Source organism: Atractosteus spatula, chromosome 5 (assembly GCF_055471065.1).
Source record: "Atractosteus spatula isolate fAtrSpa1 chromosome 5, fAtrSpa1.hap1, whole genome shotgun sequence".
Classification (NCBI taxonomy): Eukaryota; Metazoa; Chordata; class Actinopteri; order Semionotiformes; family Lepisosteidae; genus Atractosteus; species Atractosteus spatula.
In genome coordinates this window covers 53,191,405-53,207,001 of record NC_142710.1, presented here as the reverse complement: position 1 = coordinate 53,207,001, position 15,597 = coordinate 53,191,405, and the positions used below count along the sequence as shown (strand labels likewise).

Here is a 15,597-nt window from a genome sequence, read left to right as displayed (position 1 = left end):
CATCTGTGTTCAAGTCAGAAAATAAATAGAAGCTGGATGGAAGTGGAGATAGGCAGGGAAACATGGTCAGCAACGGCAGTGGTGACACACAAAGCACATTCTCTGCCCTGGAGCTGAACAGGCCATTTCAACAACTGCTGTTTTCTTAATCCCTTCTCCATCATAACTGTTGTTATTGGAATTGGTCTACAAGATCTCTTCTGCTGTTTATTTTCAGGTTTCATTCACATTGAGCTTCATGGCCTCCATAGTACCCAGCAATTACACACTGCCCAGCGGCTGTACATATCAAAAAGCCCCTTGCTTTCCCATTTATCAAATATAAATATTGAACATGTCTACAGGCACATACTAACATTACACCCAGACATTGTAGGATTTGTACTTAGCTAGGTTAGTAATCAATGTAGTTCACACAATTTATTAAAACTATTTTAATGGAGAACTGCAATAAGGAGATCAACAGCAGTATGAAGCACACAAATTCCATCTATCATCTGTTTCAGTGTTGTTCTCATTTTCTTTGGTTTTCTATTTATTTTAAAGGAAGTTTGCTCTTCTAGGGGATGGTTTTTGGAGAGTGCTAGCTTTTCATATCATATTAAGAGGACCTGCCTGTGGCACAAATATACAAAGATAAATTTTAGTGAATGTGTGTGCACACCTTTACACATATACTGCCATGATTTTATAAATTTCCAAACAAATGTGTTAATACCCAGTGTAATGTTGGTACCACGACTTACCAGCATGTACAGTAGGTTTTCAGAGTTAACTGAAATTAGCAAAACTAATACTGATTAGAATGAGTTAAGATCTCAGTTATTTTTTCTACTATCAAGTCTGAACATGTGTGATACCTGTAATATTAAGGGCTGTTGCTAAATCACAGTGAGCTTCCTCTTACATAATACAAACCACTTCATCAAAAATGTTTCCAAAAGTCAAACCTACATTTGTGTCTTTCCCAGATAGAACACACTCATTCTTTCTCTGTGGAGATACTGGCCAGTGGATCTGTAAAAAAAAGCAAGTTTTGAGTCACCAACAACCACAAGTACAGTTATTCCACAGAAGTACAAAGTGCAGTTAATTCTGTATCCACATGCTACTTTAATCTGCCTGCACATCTTCTTGGCTAATTGTTGAAGACAGTTTTGAAAGAAACAGCCATGCAGTGCATTCTCAAAATTGTCTAGGGGGATGTCAGATGTAAGGAAATAATTTTTCACAACAGACCATATTAATAACACTATTCAAAATTTTAAATATTGTTCAGGTAAAAAAAAAGTCTTTAACAGTCAATAACCTGTGGATAGGATCATTTTGCATAGACACGAATGAATGACATCTGTAGCAAAAGCCTCTTACTATTAAAGGCTCCTTGTTGATGTCATGTAGGTCCAGTGAAAGGATGTAATCCTTGCTCCCAACATACATCCGGTCATGGTCTTCATCCATTCGGAGGATCCGGTAATCCGTAGTATTCAACAAGAAGGAGAAATGATGAGCAGTGCCAGTGGATTTCAGCTCTGTCAAAAGCAAATGGGGGAGAAAAGGGTCAAAGGAGAGATTTTGGCCATGTTTCCCTCAAGCTAAGGTGCTTTATCTCAGAAATAATTCTCTATATGTGGCATCTCTGCTTCTGAAATGTTATTTGCAGCCCCACATGTTAAACATATGCCATTATTGCAGGGTTAGGTTATACTAAATAGACTATCATGAATGATTGGTAATGTCAACTCCAATGACAGAGGACTTCTCCATATACTGCATATGCTGCTTTGCAGGTAGCTTGAGATTTTATTGTCAGTTCAGTGGCATTCAGTAGATCACCTCCCAATGTGCAAACACCACTCGTATAATAAGGCTGATAAATGATAGCACAAAGGTACTCAAATACACATACAATCAGTCAAGACTCTACAATGAAACAAAGCACTTTTTGGCTCTGAAAAAAAACTTCAGCCATTCAACATTTTGTTAGAGAAAATTTTTTTTTAAAAAAACTCTTGACCAAGAGAACCCTTAAAACCTTCTACTGAAAGCCTGAAGTCAAGTATTTTGTAGCATTTAAGTGAACTAGAGGGGATATTTCCAAGTCTTTGGTTACTTTACTGTTCAAAGCTTTATTCTGAGATCAGTTTTATTCTGAATATTATTTAATTCTTGATCAAATATTTGTGACTGAGGCCTATTAGTGATTGTGGTCTCAAAGATAAAACATATGTCCCTGCCCAGGGTGTGTTTTCTTTACAGATGAAGCTGGAAAAAGTGAACCCCTCCTCACTACTACAATCACAGGCCCTTGAGTATAAATGGCTGGTGATGGGTCGCTGTTGGAATGGCTTTCATTAAAAAGGTTACAGACATACGCTGAATTCCAGAGGCCAGACGCGAGCGAAAGCTGCCGGACCTGAGCTTCTCTTCCATCAGCCTGTCAATAACTTATCAGTGTCTGTTTGTCTTTAAATAAAAGCTCATTGTGGCCATCTGTTGGGTGGGCCCAGCTCAGCTTTAAGTCTTACCTCTGAAGAAAAACACAACTGGATGAAGCCTATGTCATGGAAAAGACTGACAGTTTAAGGGCTAAAAGTCAACTGTCTTTCAATCTGGAGAGGAGAACAAATTTGACTGTCTGAGACTCTTCCACTTCACGTCACAAAAGTCCAGTGTCTCGTGTTATTGCCAGGCAAGTACAGTACCTCACAAACCTTTTTTTAACTCTTATTAAACGTTTCTTCATGGGGCGCCTATACAGATAAGCAAACATACTGCAAGAAAAACCTGTACAAAGAATACTGACTTGACCTGTTCAATTTCTAAAATTCCCCTTAACCAGACAAAAACTACAAGCTAATTGACAAAGAAGGCCAGCATTATTTTTTATTTTAAAAATATTATTTTTCCTCTGTCAAATCAATCATACATTTCATTGTGGCAATAATTACTAATAAGTATTGGGTACAAATTAAGTGTAATTGCATATCATTTTCTTTGATTAGTCACTTTGATGGTTTGTGAGCTATATTTAGAGTAAAAAAAATCAAATGAAAAGTAGTTTAATTTTATTCTTGCTAAATTACTTTTTTAAACACAAATTAAATTACTGTGTTCTATTTTCATAATACAACCATACAGTATTTCTGATTACAAGAGTCTATCCCTGAAGATTTGTATAAAGAATAACAAAACTTTGTTGAACTGCAGGCTGTTTTAAGTATTTCTGTAAAAGTACTCTCAAAATTTAGGAATACACATTTCCAAATAGTAACAGAATCTTTACCCTTTTTCACAAAGAGACTTTTGGCAGGATATAATATTTGAAGATAAACATTATTCATATGTTGGATACTGTAGCATTATGATGTGTTTTCTATGCAATGCCAAGATAGCTCAGCAAAAAAAACAAGAATTGAGAAGCATAAAGGAATCGTGTTTACACTGGAAAATCAGGGTCAGGATCAAATAGCTGATGCATGGTAAAAGTGTGAGGACATTGTAACTTTTAAAACTTAGCACAATGCACTTACACAATGGTAAACGTGAAACTTCTCTTTGAAATCTACAATTATTCAGGTTAGTAACATGTGGGTGATACTCAATTCACACCACGTGTTATACGTACATCAGCATATTTTTTCTTACAGAGAAAAAGGAAAGGGGATTGAGAAATTTATGAGAAAAGAAACTCACGACTCATTTAAAAGCATACAAATCTCATGGCTAAGCTAGAAAATGGCACTGTTTTACTTTTTCTTCTACAGAAAGACAGTGCTATTCACGCTCTTTACCACTGACAAATCCTCTTTCATGATGCATCATCGATTTTCATGATGCACTATTCCAATTAACAACCCATTGACTCAACACAGAGCATCTTACTTATGCAAAACCCTGCTTGTATACTTTGCAAAATGCAACTGATCCACACGTACAACTTAGTTCTAGCAGCACTAATGTTGCTCGTGTTTAACACTATATCCATGCAACCACTACAACAATATACCCAAACTCCTCAAAAAAAGAGTACTGCAAATAAAATTCATTAGGACTTGTTATACAAAAGAACAGGAACTTCCTACTGCCTGGCCTGAAAAAAGGTCGAAGCCTGTCAGCTACCGTCTATTATCTTCCCTTTTCACAAGATTCAAACATTTGCACTGTGTATATTAAATGTTGATACATTACACAACTGAAGCTGTGTAATGTGATAGCCTGTTTCTGTGGCCAGCCACCTGTGGAAACAAGCTGCAAGTCTCAAAAGGATTGAGACTCCACTAATATTGAAATGAATTAATTGAAAAAATAAATACAAAAAATGGTTGGGGCTATTACAGCAATTAGGTACGATACACGCACTGTTCCACAAATGACTGCCTGATGTATGTTCTTCTATGCTTCATTTCAATATTATAATAACAATTCAACTAAATCTGCCATGTGCAATACAAAGATACAGTACTGAAACTTTCACCTTTTTAAGAGGAAGCCCAAACTAGGATGACCTCATTGACAACAGAAATTGTAAAAAGAATCCAGGAGTACAGCTTTATTTTGAGACTGTGCTGCCTTCACCTGGACTCTTATCTCTTATTAATATTGCTGCTGCTCTCCAGGTACCACACATTTAGGAACCAAGAAAAGGAAAAACACCACATCCAAATCCCATTACGGGATCAACTGGCAACAGATCCATTCAAGACCATTATTATTTCCCATTGGAATTTTGCTGTCTCAAGTTGGGGGGTCCAAAGTTCTTTAAAAGCAGGCATTGTTCTGAAGACTTTGCCCCAGTGGCATGGAAATAGCTCTATTAAAGGGAAAAGTGAAACTTAGTGTTGCTTATGAAGAGCAACTCGATCCACACTGGCTCTCAAGGTGGGCACTGGCAGAGGATGGTAAGGTGATCCCTACTGGAGGTCTGTATTCCCAACAGGCAGTCTAATCACAGTCCTGTTTGTTTTCCAGTCTAATGAGTTCAGACAATCGAGCCTGCTGTCTCGATCACAGCGCTCACCCCTCCTGAGCCTCAGTGCAGCACTAGAACCTTAGCAGCCGCTGCAGAAGATGTAGCAAAGAAGTTACTGCAACAGGTCGCTTCTTCCCATCTTTCACCCAGTCAGATTAAGGACTTGACATTGGTTTAGTAAGAATGCTTGTTTAAGGACTGAGATTAGGTTCAATAATGACATTTTTTATCTCATCCATTTAAAAACATTATAGATTCCTTGCAATGATCCATTATGCTTTGATTTAGACGTACATTTCATCTTGGCTATCATGTTCTACCTTACAGAAATGCCTTTGGAGCTTAATGCCAGTTTTCCAAAGCAATTGGGTTCTAAAACACTGATAGCTAAAATTACTTAAGTAAAAATAAAACAATTCATTTAAATTTGCCTTTCCATATTTTCTTTAGCTTTGAATAGCATGAATATGAGCACAATCCACTTATAGATACATCACCTCCTTTGTGCAGACTTGTTAACTTTAATGCAATATTTGAATGATGCTCAAAACACTAATTGTATATAACAATCAGAAATGGTTAGTGTATGAAGTAATTTAGATTATATGGGCTGAAGCACAACAATGAATGTCATTTGCTGAGCAGGCACTGACTGACATAAGCATTTGAACTGGCTGCCAGACCCTGCAGGCAGCAGTGCTGAAGATTTGGAGGTTTGTGAGTTCAAGTGCTCGGGGAGTTTCAAACAAATCAGCACAATAAATCCCCCGTAAGCCAAAGACTCTCCAAGAAACGAAAGAGGAAACCTTAATCCTCCCAAGCAGGGTATCTCTGAAGCACTGAGACGTGTTCTGCTCATGACCCAGCTTTCCCAAACGCAGGCTGGCACTCGTTCAGCCTGCTCTCACCAGGATGGCTGCCATACTGTCCGCTGCCTCGTAACCTGAGCAAGGGCACAGGTGCGGGCGCTGACAGGCTTGGAAAAAGAAGCCATCTACAGGATACTTTATTCTGTGCCAAAGCCAACACACTGTCCCCTTTCTAACTGCATTTCTTACAAAACATCTGACACTGGCTCCACCGATCAGCATTCCATTAGACTGATCACCCATTGCCCTTATTAAACTTCTCCAGCTCACAAAAGGATTTAAATACATAAGGTAGAAAACGTCTGAAAATCACCACTTCCCTGTTCTACTTTCTTAAAAAAATAGGCCTTCCATACTCAAACTCAAAGGTTCTGAGTAATAACAGTATCTTCATAAAGTACTGTATAAGATGTTTTGTATTGCTCCCCTGTTCAAGTGTTACATACAGGTAATGACTACATATTTGTCCACTGTACAGGCTCTGCATTGTACCAATAAGTATCGTAGTACACAGTTGCAGACTCAAGGTCACGGCAACAAGATACTGCCATCATCCCTGTGCGTTAAGCATTAATAATTCCACTCTCCACGGCACATGGTTCCTTCTGCATATTAGAATGAACAGAATCCAGAGTAATTGCTTTCACATTTCCTAAAAAAGGCCAAGCCGGGGGTTTTGACAGGTGGATTTCCAAATTAACTGCCTTCCAATCAATTATAAAAAAAGAATTGAGAAAAAAACACAACCAATTCTGTTCTAAAATGACCGCTGCCTATCACTCAAGTAATCCAGTATTGGTCTTGCTCTGCCTCTCCTTTGTTGCTATACATTTGTGTTTTTTGTATCTTGCTTGCTCCAGAACAAACTGTTCCTTTGTAAGTACACTATGCTGAACTGTACAGCAAAGAGCCAGCCACTGCTGAACCCTTATCCTTGCAATAGTCCCCATGTTGGTGAAATGTAAAGGGTGGCTTACTGCTTCATCCATCCCTAGAATGTAGGATATGCAGCAATGACAAATTGTGCAGCAATTTGCCTTGAAGCTCCAAGTAACTCTCCTTCCCACCAAGAAGGGTAAAATTACCTGTATGTTCTCACCCTCTGCTCCCTGCAGTTCTATTCATTTCACAGAGGAGTCCAGGTAATTTACACCTTGCATCAACAACTGTGGGCTGCACACCATTGTGTACAACTAATCAGAGCTGGGTATGTATAAGCTGAATGGATTTCATTGTTTATCCAGTCTCACTAATGCACAGACAAAGTGTTTTGCCCATGCTGAGACTGTAGCAAGGACTGATCGGCTGAGCACCTATACAAATGTGAAGGTCAAATAAAAAACATTGTAAATGTTAAAGGGGAAACAATTTAAAGAAATTTGTGTTTTAAATACACTTTAAGGTAATATTAAACTAAAACTTAAAAAAAATCCCAATTAGATCAATAAGAAGTATACAAGTGGAAATGATCGTAATCCACCCTTGTGGTTCTCAGTGTATTATTCTAGAGATTAACATTTTATAATTTCTCATTAAGTACTGGATCTCTGGAAAGATTAGTGAGTTAAAAATGAGGATTCTCTTACAAGAAATATTTTTCAATACACATAGCCCTACCCACATTTACATTTCCAGGCAAATCCTTATAGTAAATGAAGCTCATTATGGGATCATAGAAAGCTTTTACAGCTAAATTTCAAACTAAAACAAAATTGGCTGATAACTTCATTTTGCACTTTATTCCCGATTTCACTTTTTGTGATACAATGAAGGATATTTATCTGGTTTTCAAAGGGGTGAATTAAAAGCATCGCTCCTGGCAAACACACAGTTGAGCATGTTCTTGCATGTCATCGAGTTGGAAGTGTGTTTGGGACACAAGTAGAGAAAAGCAAGTAAGCAATTGATAGACTACATTAACCTAAAGTTAGAGGAAGGAGCAGGGGAGAGAGGGGATAAAGACTTCTGTTTTTCTTGTCTCATATTTTCTATGATTTATACCTATAGACTTGCACAACAAGCATGGTTTACAAGTCAGCTACATCGAATCAATGCTAGTAAATACATTTCAATCAGCAGGCTAAGATTACGATGTCAATGTACACAGTCAGTAGGAGATAAACGGGTCACAACACGCATAACTTTTTTTCACTTGAAAGATGTCCTCAAACCAATGTCCGACAAGATATTTACCATCTTTGTTTTAGCAGACCAAAGACCAAAGCAACACACTACACACTACTATCTGCTTGCCTCTGCAGATATAGAGCTTTTGAGAGATGGTTAAGCCACAGCAAGCAAGATTCAGACAGAAAAAAAACCAATTGTTCAAACAGCAGGGAGATAATCCAGAGACAAGAGGCAGAGGGCCGCTCAGAAAGGACTGGGAGAGAATTCATGAGGACATAGATGGATATCCAATTCCACAGCTTCAGGTTCACCCTTTCTCTTTCTCCTAAGGGGACTTTGTAAATCAACGGGTGCCCATGGCTTGCGTAAGACAGGACAGACTTTGATGTCCTTCTCAACTTGGGCCTGAACTGGGGAGTTTCAGGCTCAGGCAGAGGGCAAAGTTATAGTGTATCTGACCTATTGAGCAGCAAGTGATACAGACTGCTATTCATTTGGGTATAGATTGCCTTCCATCTCAGACTGCTTTGTTCTTCTGAGCATGTGTACAGATAATTCTATTGCAGAATGTGTCATTTTTGCCTTATGCACTATTACCCTGCACAACTCCACAGAGTATATACTTTAACGTTGGTATGTTTTAGGCCTTTACTTTTGGAACAACTTTGTGGTTATAGAATGTGAGAAATTAACTGAATTAGGAACAATACAAAGGGAACAGCACTTCAGACCTGAAAATCTATCCACCCATTTTCTAACTGCTTTATCCAATACAGGTTTGCAGGCATGCCAGAGTTTATACTGGTAAAGCAGCGGGTGCAAGGCAGGATACACCTTGGACGGGACGCCAGTCCATCACAGGGCACACAGACAAACACACACGATCACACCAGGGCCAGGTTTGACCCAGAAGTCAATTAACCTATCAGTTTGTCTTTGGACTGCGGGAAGAAACCGGAGCACTCGGAGGAAACCCACATGAATTCAAGGAGAACGTGCAAACTCCACACAGATAGCACCCAGGGCCCAGCACCGGTGGTGCAAGGCAGCAATGCTAACCACCTACAGACCTGAAAAAAACTAAGGTAAGTGAATTTTTAAATACTGATAACAGCCTTAAAACAAAGTAAATCAGAGAATTCTTCCAGTTCTTAAGAAACATACATATAGTCCAAAATACAGCTCTGGGGAATACTAAAAAAGGTATGCTTATTAGACTTTTAATGGAGTGTTATAGAATGCATATAACAACCATGGTGCACTTGAATACAAACCATTCTCTCTGATGCAAAACAGTTTAAGCATTATTCAATAGAAATAATTCCCCAATAAGTTATCCTGCATACTAGGTTTTAGGTTTCCTAATTGTACTGTACTTTAAATTGTAATAAATTAAAAAGCAATCTCTGTGCTCTGTGCACCTATAGTTATATAGTTATATATAGAGTGCAAGACCAGTTTTTATATACAAATAAATTATTGCTGTTTGCAGAGCCAGATAAACTCCTTGGAGGCCTTAATCACTTCTATTTCATTGACCCATAACAATTCACATGCCACCAAAGTGCCTATCACTTTATATAGGTAGATGGGTGATCAAACTTACAGTATCTGGAATTACTGGGGGGATAACCGATCCTTGCTATATATATTTATTCAAGAAGAGATCTTTGTTAGTTTTTATTTTCCAAATAAAAGAAACATGGTAAGAGAATGTTATTCCGAATGTTTTTCAAAGGCTGTAGAGACAGTGCCTGCTCTGTCTATTGGATACTATGTCCCTGGCTGTCTGGAGGTATAGAGTTTGTAAAGCAAAGGGAGACAAAAGAATGACTTTTCTTGCCAACGTTTGCAACCTATTAATCTGAACACCAGGAGGTGTATTATTTTTTCCAGTCACATATAACTTGAGGTGATAACTGACATGACAACTTTGTGCTGATAAAAAAGGCTTTTTTCGCAACATGCTACAACCTGCTGTTCTTCACCACCGTATTGAATTTCATCTAAAAAAACTATATGTTTGGCATATGGAACTTTTTTTTCTTTCCTTCTTAAAACCATAAACCCTTTATGCTATGCTTTGTGTGTGAGCATGGTGGGGAGGGGAAGATTGGGAGAGATTAAAATACTACATTTTGTCATAAAAATAACCACAAATAAAATTTTCCAGTTCAAATTTTACTTGTTTCTTTTTTCTACGAAGGTCACAGCTCCAACCATACCAGCCATTACCAGTCAGAACGATAACACTGTAACATTAATCCCTAAAAATCCTATGTGATATTTTTGTATTAGGTGTGAATGACATAACACCCCATTACCCTGTATCAGTGTTCTCCCCTCTTGTAGAGCTATCAGCTTTGCTGTGTCTGTCCTAAAAAGGATAATCTGTTTACTGTCTTGCAGTGCTGGGCTGAAGTGCACTAGGGTCTTATAGAAGAGAAGCTTATTCACTTATTGTCTCCAATACTGTTACACATCTTTTTTTTGTGGTTCTGCAAAAGTCTGTGGCATTTTAAATATAAAGCTATACTCCACTCCACCTCAAGTACTTTTACATATTAAAGAACGACAAACAAGTCTACTGCCACCATCAATACAATCTATTGAATAGTTTTACTTGAAGACAAGTTTCTCTTTAGCTCTCTTTACAAGGACGTGAATTTTCATATTTTATGAGGAACCCAGATCACTGAGAATGTTGCATCTGGGGTAAGCTCCACAGCTATGAGACATTCAGATTAGTACCTTACACTACACAAAGTAGGCTTGGTATCAGACACTTGAGTTATTCTTGTTTGTGCTGTAAATATCTCAGACAACTTAATCAAGCTGATTTCCTGTTGTCTGGTGATAAGGGTGATCCTCTGTAAGACAAACAACTCCGAGCAGAGATAAGAGTGACAACCAGGCACATCACCCTAAGAAGACACACCAGTTCCCCCCAACAAACATGTCAATCAGGCACTAAAAAATGGGATAAAGTTCTCCTTGCTGTAAAATAAAACTCAAACCGTCAACTGAGATGAAAATTCAGCTCTTAAAAGGGTATATTTTACAACACTTACAACAATGTTGCTGACATGTATAAGGATAATGTTTGCACTTGATAGACAAATATCAGCTCATCAGTTATCCAGCATGGAATGTTAGCATCCTAATAATTTCATTACACATTATATTTTATCACACTAGATACCAAGAAAATCGTAAGTGTCTGAATCAAGACCAAACATGACGGAGTGTAAAAAACTGTTTACTGAGATCTGTTTGGTATTTGAGACTTCTAACGCCAATTTAAAATATCACATTTTTGTTCATTGTAGACAAGATGAACAACATTTTACTTCACTTGTAAAAAACTCCATTAATAAGAGTCTATATTAAAGAGAGCAAAACAGTGAACCTCATCTTTTTTGTGAATATCAATGCATTAAAACATGCCTATATAACAATACCCCATTCTTAATTGGAAACAGAAAATATTAATTGAGCTACCAAGTTTAAGAAGACACCTCAAAAGTTAATATCAAACAGGTTTGACAGGAAAGTCATTTTAAAAGCACAAACGTGCTATGCTTGCCTGCAAAATCTATTCTCATGCTTCAGTAAAACGAAAGAGAGGTATTTGTTTGTGCTTGCTCACAGAAAATGACAGAATGCTTCAGTCAAGAGCCACTTGGGGTGGGTTACTGTTACAAAGCAAATGTGCAGTTAGCAGCTCTAGAAAAAAATACATCCATGTCTTCAATGTTTTAAAAAAGTTCTCATTACTTGACCCCCCTCCAAAAATATTTCCCAACCTAAATCCCCATCATAAATGGCAAATGATTTAAAAAATAACTTAAAATACTATCTGTGTTTTGCCACTATGTAACAAACTAAAAGATCAATCTCTTCTCTCCTCACTCTGTCCCTGCAAGAAATGGTGCTGCAACTCAGTATACTTATTAAAGATAAAAATCTTCTTTATGCATTCCAATAATCCTTCCTTTTGAAGAAGGGAGGTAATGAAATATGTTGTTGGTTTGGAGCAGATTTGTTGGGACCTTGTCATCATCTATCAGTACAGGGATCTCCTATCTGCAAGGTTATCTTCCACCATCCAGTGTATTGAATGGGGATGAAGCTGAGAGGAAGAGCACAGACAAAAACACATACCTGCCCAGGCATTTTGAGTACGTTGTTTGAATTCCCTCTCTGCACTTACCTTCAGAATCCTATAAATGACAGGGTATGTGCCCTTGCACAACTGCAGCTTGATTCCAGCCATGTGTGGAAGCTGGAGTATGTGTTCACCATCTGTACAGTGTCATCGTGAACATCTCACGTGCACGTGCTCTTCTAAGAATGCATGCCGTGCCAGAGTGTCTGCTTAATTCCTAGTTTCCCTGCTTTCAGGAGAAGCTAGGTGCACCTAACCTGAACCAGTAATCTACACTTTTTTATTTTGAAGATAGGCTTTTTTGTTTCATTCCTTGACAACTTGAAATGCAGGGATCAGGAATTTTGTTTTACATGTCACAAAACGTACTATACTATTACAGATCTTGAGTATATAAGGAGTTGATCCACAGATGATTTTGAACTCTATTTAGTGAATTCAAAATGGTGTCAAACTTACTGTGTACAGACCTCTAAAGGCAAGCTGAAGACTCTCAGACATCACATATTGGACTCTTTAGCAGTTTAGTTTGGTTTAGAATTGCAGTTGCCACATCAAAAAGTAGGGGATATATTGCAGAAACAATGTATCCATATTTAATTTAAAATTCTCTCCTTAATTTTACATCTACAAATTAAGAAAATTACAGTGGTAATACAAGGTTCATCACTTCAAAAGACATTCCCACAATCACATAGCATTTTCTTCTGCTATATTTTCACTACAACTGCCAAAGGCAGGCGTAGTATAGCGTAGCGGGTAAGGCACTGGATTCACAATTGACAGGTTGTGGGAGTCCACACACTGCTATACAGGTAAAAAGGTTTTTTTACTCCCATTGCTCCAGTCCAGTCTTTGGTATAAATGAGCATCACATATCCTAGAGGTAGACCCTTTGATGAACTTGTGTCCCATTCAAGGGGAAATCATGTGTTTTCTGATCTTTTGACCCCTAGAAACTAGAATATGCTGTAGCTCAGTTAGCCTTTATGGATTGAATATGCTCTACCCAACTAGACAGAGGACAAAAGGCCCATCTTGATATTGTTTAAAAGGTGTCCACCTTAGAGACTCAAAAGTCTGCTGATGCATTTAAAGCCTTGTAGCAGGAAGGTTCCTTTCTAGCTGTGTGACTGTATTTTAGATGTTATTATATTCTTCTTTTATTTTGTTTATGGGGAAAAAAAACTCACAAAATAAAGGGATGAGCCAACTTACAAGTTTCATACATTGTTCACAGTCCTAGACTTGCTTATCTAGGTTAACACTGGGAAACCAGGCTTAAGATTTGCGAAACCACTGGACCATGTTATGGAATTAAAAACCTAAATTGTAAAATGTCAGCAGGGATTCTCAGTTCATTACATTGAAACTGTAATGTGCAACACTTTCACAGCCAACCTACCCAGCTACATATGTTTTAAGTTGGTGGACATGGAAACTAATCACAACAAAAGGAGCTGTCATGGTATCAGAAGAACCTACAAGCAAAAATATATTAGAGGAGAAACAGGAGTTCAAAAGTATACTACATAAGCTCTGATGAATATACTAAAAAAAGACTGGCTGTTCAGCACACCACACTGTACCCAGGGATGGGCTCAGACTTCTCTTGGATAAGTAGCTCATTGATATTGGCGGCACTTTAAAAAGGTTTACTCCAGTTAAGCATAGCCAAAACAACATACAAAGCATTGGGAGCCACTGGAAAGCTGGGCACACACTTGCTAAAACCTCTTTGACCAGTTTTAAAGATTAAAGAAACTTAAAAGAGGCCAGATGAGTGCAAAAGGTGCAAACCCTGCCTAACATCCATTGGTAAGTGTAATGAGCAAGAGAAGGAAATTGAGTCAGCTGACAGAGAGGACTGTCCAGCCCTGCTGTGACAACATCTGAGTATACAGCAGCTATATTGACTGCTGTTGACAGGTGGATAAAAGACACAAGAAGTGATAGAAAACTGCAGCTACAGAAGTCTTCGTGTAGTGTCACAGAAGACATCCTTGAAATGCAGAGACTGAAAGGAGACTTCCAAGACAACCAAGACCGAGCCCTTCTAAGGCAAAGAGACACTAAAGAGCTGTCAGGCCTGAAAACAGGCCTTATCACCAGAGTCTATGAAGGTTTCCATTTGATCCCAATCAGCACCCCCTTGCACTTCCCTTATCAACAGTTCCCCCTCAGGGATGGACTATTGACTTGGCAAACAAGCTCTATAATTAAAACAAATTGATTCCTAATTCTCTTCCAGTCTAATGGCACCAATTTGTATTTATTGTCTGTTCTCAAGGGCTCTCATGGGCAAACTGCAGAAAATAATGCCCTTATCAGATCCATTTAGTCAATTGTCACTTGAGTTGAGTTTTATTTCCTGTCACTCTAACAACACTGACAGGCTGGTTGCAAGGTACAAAAGGGTCCAAAGCTCTCAGACTGAGGAGCTTTTACATTACTGAGAACACAGTGTAGAAGATAAGTTTGTTTTTTGACCCCACGACTGCTGTCTAAAGCTTTGCTTTTGGACAGTTCACACCAGGCTTTCACAGCATGTTCAATGGCATAAGGAAAGAGCATTGATTTTCACAGACACACACACTTACAATAAGTGACAGGTAGATTTTCTAATATTTTCCAATTACTGCTGATTAGTTTTTGGATGACAGGGCTGCTTAATGAAAACGCAACCTTTCGATGGCAGAACAGAATGACATTTTGTCAATATACAGGAAGATGTCTACTTTTCTGGTTAACTCATCATCAATCCAATATGTACTTCATGTACCTTGCTTTTCTTCCAATTGAAAAATACCACAAGGTATTTAAATAACTTTCCCAGTCTACAGTTCTTGTTTCTGTTAAAACCTGCATTTTTTTCATATTTGAAGAAAAACACTCCTATCTTCTCATGCCTATAGCTGGCTAAACAGTAACAAGAGACGTTTTACTGCAAAAGAGGTTAGTCATGTACTGTGCATTTCTCAGCCTGCCACACAACTAATGCTTTTTATGATGGTTATCTTTGCAGGTATAAATCTCCAATCTGCACTTGTCCAACACATCATGGCTTTGCGTGAAGCCACAGTGAATTAGGTTAAGCTGTGTGAATCCGGTGCAGATTCAGTCATGGGAAGTATGGTCAGGAATTCAACTGCAGGACTTCCTGGCTATTAGACCTTTAACAGCAACTATAAACCCAGAAGCTAAAGCATGTATGCAGGTTTTAAAACGGTTATTAAGCAGAACACGTTCTTCAAAATGGCTCCAGCTCTCCAAATATCTCAGCTGTACCATGCATCTGTGTTCCAAAACTAGGAATATACATACCGTCTCATGAAATGATTTTTAAATTCTTCAATAAGCTCGGTGCCAGTACTTCTGCAAAGCACGTGCCTATCATCTTCTGCTCTGACAAACCCAATTTTATTCACTGTTGCTGGAGTGCGATACTGCATTGGAGT

At 38.3% G+C, this 15,597-nt stretch overlaps 1 protein-coding gene across 2 annotated transcripts in view; it reads right to left on the bottom strand.

Annotated features, from left to right (window-relative positions):
- Nucleotides 1-15,597, bottom strand: part of LOC148835254 (semaphorin-3F-like) — a 105,627-nt gene that overhangs the window by 40,199 nt on the left and 49,831 nt on the right. For both annotated transcript variants that reach the window (XM_088916113.1, XM_088916114.1), the window contains exons 3-4: nucleotides 1,372-1,532; nucleotides 955-1,017 (exon numbers count right to left, since the gene is read on the bottom strand). In XM_088916113.1, the coding sequence (XP_088772239.1) occupies nucleotides 955-1,017; nucleotides 1,372-1,532 (224 nt within the window). The remainder of the gene's footprint in view (nucleotides 1-954; nucleotides 1,018-1,371; nucleotides 1,533-15,597) is intronic.